This window comes from Osmerus mordax, chromosome 21, assembly GCF_038355195.1.
Source record: "Osmerus mordax isolate fOsmMor3 chromosome 21, fOsmMor3.pri, whole genome shotgun sequence".
Taxonomy (NCBI): domain Eukaryota; kingdom Metazoa; phylum Chordata; class Actinopteri; order Osmeriformes; family Osmeridae; genus Osmerus; species Osmerus mordax.
Genome location: NC_090070.1, coordinates 11,949,738 through 11,957,237, shown reverse-complemented (window position 1 = coordinate 11,957,237; position 7,500 = coordinate 11,949,738). Strand labels below are relative to the sequence as shown.

Genomic DNA, 7,500 nt, shown 5'->3' with positions numbered 1-7,500 from the left:
TTCATCTGGGACTCTCTCAGAGCTCTCGTCATCAGAGGAGCCTCGTCAAGCACCCTCCTGGAGGGGGGAGGGAGGGAGAGAGGGGGAGAGAGAGGGGGAGGGAGGGGGGAGAGAGAGGGGGAGGGAGGGGGAAAGAGAGGGGGAGAGAGGGGGAGGGAGGGGGGAGAGAGAGGGGGAGGGAGGGGGAAAGAGAGGGGGAGAGAGGGGGAGGGAGGGGGGAGAGAGAGGGGGAGGGAGGGGGGAGAGGGAGGGGGAGAGAGAGGGGGAGGGAGGGGGAGAGAGAGGGGGAGAGAGGGGGGAGAGAGGGGGAAAGAGGGGGAGAGAGGGGGAGAGAGGGGGAGAGAGAGGGGGAGGGAGAGAGAGGGAGAGAGGGGAGAGAGGGGGGAGAGAGGGGGAGAGAGAGGGAGAGAGGGGGAGAGAGGGGGGGAGAGAGGGGGGAGAGAGGGGGGGAGAGAGGGGGAGAGAGAGGGGAAGAGAGAGGGGAAGAGGGAGGGGGAGGGAGGGGGAGAGGGAGGGGGAGAGGGGGAGAGAGAGGGGAAGAGAGAGGGGAAGAGAGAGGGGGAGGAGAGGTAGAAAGGGAGAGAAATAGTAAATGAGTTATGGTTGCATGAAGGCTCTTGTGTGCGTGTGTGTCTTGTGTGTCTGTACGCTCACAGATGTGTGTCAGAGAGATGGATTGCTGTGGTCGGCATAATTCTACCTTCCATAATTGCGGCCTATCACACAGTAGTTACATTGCCGAAGGGTAAGCTCGTCAACCAATAGGAGGACAAGACAGAATTCCCCCCACCCCCACCCCACCAATTAGAGGGTGGGGGTGGGACAACGGGAGGCTGTCTGGCCAATAACAGGTAGATAAATATGTGTCTATGTGGTTCCTGATTGCGCCTTATGGAGAAACATGAATCACCTCTAGGGAAATTTATGCTGTTGAACTAATGGGATTGAGGCAAGTACTCACGCAAGTAACCCCCTCCACACACACACACACACACACACACACAGCACGCAGTTGTGGTTTCTCTCTGTACAGATCGGAGAGACAGAAGAAGAGCTCGTTAAACACACACACCCTGCAGCATTCTCCATGGCTAAAGCTAGTCATTATCGTTGTGGTGCGGTGCAGTTAGACGCTTCTATATAGAGCCTCCATCACTCTCTCTCTCATTCTCTGCCTCCCTCCGTCCGTCCCTCCCTCCATCCCTCCCTCCTACCTCTCACTCTTCAGCTGGGCGAAGCGTTTGCGGATGTCATCCACGGTGACCTCAAAGAACTCGTCCGGCAGGTCCTGGTTGTTGCCCTGGCGACGGGCTCCGGAGTCCATGTGGTAGATAAGGGGCTCACGCTCGACAGTCTGAGAGAGAGAGAGAGAGAGGGGGTGGGAGAGAGAGAGGGGGTGGGAGAGAGAGGGAGCGAGAGAGAGAGAGAGAGAGAGAGAGAGGGGGGGAGAGAGAGAGGGAGCGAGAGGGGGGGAGCGAGAGAGAGAGACGGGGAGCGAGAGAGAGAGAGAGAGAGAGAGAGAGAGAGAGAGGACAGAGGAGATGAGCAGGTGTTTCAACAGGTGAGCCTTTCAGAGAGACAGGAAGTAGAGACAGGAAATGAAGCTCACCTCTATCTCCTCCTGCTTGGCACTGGGCTGACCCTGGGAGAGACAGATCACAGAGAAACGTCATCTATCTATCCATATCTATCTATCTATCTATTCATATCTATGTATCTATCTATCTATCTATCCATCCACCGCCCCCCCCCTCACCTTGGTGGTGTCTGTGCAGGGTTTGGCTCTCTTGGCTCTGGGTGGGCCTCCAGCCACAGCCGCCAGCGATGAGGAAGAGGACGAAGAGGACAGGGAGGGAGGCCCGGCCCCCGCCGCGGCCCCCGGGCCCCCCAGACGCTGACCCCCACCTGAGAAAGGAATGAAAGGGGCGGAGAGGGAGGACGCGGAGGGGAGGGCGGAGCTTTGACCCGATGGCCCCGCCCTCTCTCCGTCCTCCTCCACCTCCATCCTTCCTCTCGGGGACCCGCTCTTGGGCCACACTGCATTCTGGGGGTTCGGAACCACCGTTTCTACTTCCTTGACAGGAAGCGGGTTTGCCGTTGCAGCGGGGGTGGGGTCTGGGGTAGGCGGGGACTGTGCTGGCCTATCAGGGCTCCTCGGTTTGATTGACACCTCAGCCGGCGGCTTCTCGCGCGGTGTAGAGGGGGCAGGGGCTTGGTAAGCGGGCTCAGGGAGAGGCGTTTCCTTGGCAACCGAACGTTTAGCAATGGCAACTGTTTCCATGGGTTCGTTGTCATCTTCCTCTGATGTTTTGGTCCTCTTGTGTAAAAACCTACAGATTGCATCATCACATCCATCACCATCATCATCAATCACCATCACCATCAATCACCATCATCATCAATCACCATCATCATCCTCACCCCCACAGTGTGGTGAGGGCAGAAACAGGAAGTAGGAAGCTGACCTGACTATGGCACTTCCTCCTGTGAGTCCCAGAGACTTCAGAGTGGCCTTCTGCAGCGCGTCCTCCCCCGTCACCTGCACACACACACCACACACACACACTTTTCTCATTAAACATGGCAGTGGATGAAGACAGGAATTGAAGGAGTGTGGGCGTGGCTTCACCTCATCCCTCATGTACACACAGACGGGGGCGGAGCCTGACTCCGACAGCTCACACACTCTGAGAGAAGAACAAGAGAAGAAGAGAGGAGGGGGGGTGGAGAGGGGAGGAGGAGAGATGGAGGGGGGGTGGAGAGGGGAGGAGGAGAGATGGAGGGGGGTGGAGAGAGGGGAGGAGGAGAGATGGAGGGGGGTGGAGAGGGGAGTAGGAGAGATGGAGGGGGGTGGAGAAGGGAGGAGGAGAGATGGAGGGGGGGTGGAGAGGGGAGGAGGAGAGATGGAGGGGGGGTGGAGAGATGGAAAGAGGAGTAAAACATTTTTATTTGTCACTACCATACACTCATGTTGTATCTCCCTATGATTTCAATAGTAAACAATTTTAACACACACACAAACACATGGTGTAAAACAGTGAATCAACTTCTAAGCTTAGTCCTGTGTGTGTGTCTGTGCGCACGCGCGTGTGTGTGTGTCCATATAAACAAAACAGAGTCTGAAACATATTATTGCTGTTTTGTCCATAACTGAAGATCAAAGCTCAAAACTTGTTTTCTTTCCGCCCCCAGATTTTTCCCAGATTCCAAAGCGGCGCTAACGTTCCATTCTGGGAGTTCTGGAAGCTTCCGTGGAAACAGATTAAGGAAGCAGAGTGATGTCATAATGGAGATAATGGGGGTGGCCTTCAGACAGCTGGACACACACACAGCAGATCTGGCACCTAGACAGCTGACAGTTACATCACAGTGTGTGTGTGTGTGTGTGTGTGTGGGGGGGGGGGGGGGGGGGGGGTTGTATCTGTTCTGCTTTGATCCCAGTTCTCACTTTTCAGGACTCGTAAAATAAAAAACTTTCTCGTAATACTTTTCATTCCTGCCAGAACCACGACAAAAAAATTGGAATGCAGACACACACACACACACACCTGGTTTGAGGAAAGTGCGTGAGCAGGTCCCACAGTGTCTGTCCGCTGGAAAAGGAACCTTGCAGTCTGGACCCATCCTCCATCTGCAGGGCAATCCGCACCTGAGAACCGTGGAACCATCCTGTCAAGAACACTGTTGAACACACCACACACACACACCATACCACACACACACCCTCTCTATGAAGTTATTTCCACCCACCGTGCTGTCCACTCCAGACTGCTTCCGGTTACTTGGCACCACCTCCAGTTTGGCATTGTTGGGCAGGCTGGAAAACCTCCACTGCAAGGTCAGGTCCAGAACGTTCCTCTGGAACCTGGTGGAGGGGAGGGGGGGGGGGGGGGGGAGAGGATGGGTAAGGCCTTTAGTGAAAACAATAGGGACTGTTTCTATACATGACTAGTTGACACATGGTCAGGCCCATGTACAAACAAACAAACACACACAAACACACACATCTCTCTCTCTCTCTCAAACACACATCTCTCTCTCTCGAACACACACCTCTCTCTCTCTCTCTCTCTCTCTCTCTCTCCCTCTCTCTCAAACACACATCTCTCTCTCTCCCTCAAACACACATCTCTCTCTTTCTCCCTTTCTCCCTCTCTCTCTCTCTCAAACACAAACATCTGTCTTTCTCTCAAACATGCATTTCGTTACTTTCTGTTCGCTACTGATCTAAAGAAATCTGTATGAAGTAATGCCAGAGGCTTAGGGTTAGACTTTGTTCAAATAACGGAATAGAGAACTATTTAGCTGGCTAGGTAATCTGCCAGCTAAGTAATCATCTATTTAGGATAACGTCTCAACTCACTTTAACCCATGTTCGTCTGGGTTGAATCCGTGTTTCTTGCAAACGTCTTCCAGTACCTACGAAGCGAACACAATTAAGTTGAAGTCAGCAGCTAGCTGGCCAGCCTATTATTCAATATAGGCTAAGCTGCTTCGCTAGCAACTTCATGCAGTGTGGAAAAGACACGCTAATCAATTCATGGCAGCTAGCTACACAGCATCAACACATCCAGAGAGCAAGCTACGAAAGTGGATAGTCATTGTTCAGTTGGAACGGAAAGAAGCATCCAGTTTTCCGAGCCGGAGGGAGAGAGATAGTTTCCGTTAATGTCAACTCGTAGGCCACAAACTCGTCTTTTTAAATACATACTTGTAACATAGGTGTGTTGGGCGACACTTTGACGGTTTGCCTTCTTCCATTTGGAGTCAGAACTGTCACTGCCGTGGTGCTGGCTGCCATTGCGATGTGACGTCACTATGTTTATTTGAACGAACTTTATTGACTCGTTTTCTTTCTCGAACATAGAAAGATATCGGAATTTCTCTCGGCCTATAAATGTTTACATTAAAATATTTATATATTTTAAGTCGGTGTCCATTTGTGAATTAAAATATAGACATCTTTGCTTTTTATTGGTCATAAGGATATCTCCGAAAGGCTTCTAAAGGCTCATTTATGAAGATACAAACCTCTTTTTGGAAAGACTCTGAAAAAATGACATTCACAACACACACACACCATTCACACACCATACAAATACACAAACAAACAGTCACACTTTGGCCTGCTGGAAACGTGCTGGGCGGTGGAGGAGGTGTGAGTCACAAGGGGGATCTGGTTCTCGCGCAATCCTTGAGTAATAAAATCACTGCGGAAGATCAATTAGCGTATCAATCATCCCCCCCCCCCCCCCCCCGGGACACATCGACTCCTCGTTAACGCAGGTGAAATGATCTCGCCTCTCTGGCGGAAACGGCCGCCGTCTGAATAAACAAACATATTAAGTCCAGTTCCTTCCTCATCCCTCTCAGAGATCAGCAAGGAAACAAAACTTCAAAAAGATACTTCGACCGTCTTCCTGTTAGTTTGAACCCGGGTGGTATAGTCTGCGTGATATGCGGTGCGCCCGCGAAGGTTTCCAGTGTGCCCAATATTAAATTACCGGGGGTATGCCCGTGCTCTATTTCATACTAGACGACACCACAGTTTGACCCATCCGTGAGAGCAGTCTGTCTACCGAGACCGGCATCTTTTAAAGCAGATGGCCTCGGTCACAAGATCAAAGGGAACGCGGCGCGTGGGCTTTATGATGAACTGGGACCGGAGGGGGCGTGCCCGACATGATTTGAGAGCGTGTGAGTACGTGTGTGTTTCTATGTGCGTGAGTGTGTGTGTGCACGCCCCAAAGTGCCAGCCCATGAAAACGGTTGGCTCTTGCGCGAGGGAATGGGGGGAAAGTTGGAATAAAATAGAATAGTCGGCCGTACGTGACACTAGAATCCCAACCCCATCAACTCGTGCACTGGAACGAAGCTAGGCGTTATTCTCAATTGATTTGTTCTATTTGTTTTCATAATGGATCACAATGAATGCACATGGCGCACTGTAACGGCTTAAATTGGATGGGTTTTACGCAGCGTAGAATGAAGTTACCATGGAGACAGACCCAACATCCGAAATCTTGTGGTACATCTAACGAACGTTATCTCCAATAGGTAACCCCAAAAATACTTTAGAATCTGTTTTTTTGTTTGGTTTTAAAACCACCAGCCTAACTTGAACAAAACATATTTACGCACAAGGAGAATAACTGTAAAGAGACTTTTGAAATGAGCAGCCGTGAAATGGAGAGAAGGACGGGGACTCTAAATTCATTTCTCCGGTCCGCTATTCTGTTGGGGCTGCTACAGATAGGCGCACTGGAGGCGCGGAGGCTGCGGGGCAGCCGGGCGCAGCCGCGTCCCGCGCAGCCGTCCCCGGCGTACAGGGACCGGGCAGAGGGGGCCGAGAGCTTTCCGTTAGATTTCACGGCCGTGGAGGGTAACATGGATAACTTTATGACCCAAATAAAGAACTTGGCGCAGTCGTTGTACCCGTGCTCCGCTCAGAAGCTGGATCAGGACATGAAGCTACACTTCCTGGAGAACACGTCCGTCACGTGCAACGACGGGTCACCGGCAGGGTAAGCAGCCTGTGATAGTCCTGGTCTACATTGGGTCTCGAGCCCTGTATCGTATGCTATACACTTGGCACAATGTTACTTCTGGACATAGAAAGGGAAACCGTGTCTTTCAAGATTTAGGTTTTACGCTGCATGTTTCCAAAAATGTTGCCATATGTGTGGTGCTGATAGCAACTTACACGCAGACGATAGAGTGAAGCCCCGGTGTTATTTTTTTGATGTATTCCTGCCCTCCTTGTCACTCCGGATGTGACCGAAATGGATCAAAGGACAGATCACAGGGCGTGCGCGAGGGCTACGAGCGCGCGCGCGTGCTGCACGCTTGATGTGAGAGGCGAACATGCGCCCGAGCTCCCCGACCGCGAGCTGCCTTTCATCACTGGAACTTTCGACAAAAGGAATTTGCGGAGAGAGAGGGAGGGAGAGAGAGAGAGAGAGAGAGAGAGAGAGAGAGAGAGAGAGAGAGAGAGAGAGAGAGAGAGAGAAGGAAGGAAGGAAGGAAGGAGGGAAGGAAGGAGAGAAAGAAAGGGAGACAGAGAGAGAGGTCACAGACAAGAATGTCTTTCATGTAACCTAGAGCTGCGGGAACTCGATTTATAGGCCCACTTTGATGTATATTTGGTTGTATTTATTGAAGTCACACGAACCTGGGATAGAGACATCTTCTCTAAATGTTCTCTCTAGTGTTGAAAGAACAGAACTGGGGAAAAATGCCTCGGCTATATTATGATTACAGTGCGGAGGTCTATCATTCATTGTGAATGCATGGCCAGAGTTTGGGCGTCATTAGGACGCGGATAAGCCTAACTCAAAAGACCTTGAAATTGATGAGGTCACGCTGGATCAACGACAGAGGCTGTTCAGATTGATTACCGGGATGAAAGACCGGTGTGACAGATGAAACATCCCAGGAGAGAGAGGGTCACATTCTGGCAACGGGACAGCGATCTGTTTTCGTGACCGTAACAGGTGTTTC

The 7,500-nt window shown here is 51.7% G+C and overlaps 2 protein-coding genes across 2 annotated transcripts in view; one reads left to right on the top strand and one right to left on the bottom strand.

The window, feature by feature from the left end:
- The window catches only part of aspscr1 (ASPSCR1 tether for SLC2A4, UBX domain containing), a 9,638-nt gene extending 4,837 nt beyond the window's left edge, over nt 1-4,801 (bottom strand). The window contains exons 1-10 of the mRNA XM_067259152.1: nt 4,712-4,801; nt 4,364-4,419; nt 3,751-3,865; nt 3,549-3,649; nt 2,630-2,687; nt 2,466-2,539; nt 1,757-2,330; nt 1,610-1,642; nt 1,215-1,354; nt 1-57 (exon numbers count right to left, since the gene is read on the bottom strand). The exon at nt 1-57 is cut by the window's left edge and continues 25 nt beyond it. Coding sequence (XP_067115253.1) covers nt 1-57; nt 1,215-1,354; nt 1,610-1,642; nt 1,757-2,330; nt 2,466-2,539; nt 2,630-2,687; nt 3,549-3,649; nt 3,751-3,865; nt 4,364-4,419; nt 4,712-4,801 — 1,298 coding nt within the window. The remainder of the gene's footprint in view (nt 58-1,214; nt 1,355-1,609; nt 1,643-1,756; nt 2,331-2,465; nt 2,540-2,629; nt 2,688-3,548; nt 3,650-3,750; nt 3,866-4,363; nt 4,420-4,711) is intronic.
- Nucleotides 4,802-6,372: 1,571 nt separating this feature from the next.
- The window catches only part of notum1b (notum, palmitoleoyl-protein carboxylesterase b), an 8,348-nt gene continuing 7,220 nt past the window's right edge, over nt 6,373-7,500 (top strand). The window contains exon 1 of the mRNA XM_067259153.1: nt 6,373-6,524. Within this exon, the coding sequence (XP_067115254.1) occupies nt 6,388-6,524 (137 nt within the window). The 5' untranslated portion in view covers nt 6,373-6,387. The remainder of the gene's footprint in view (nt 6,525-7,500) is intronic.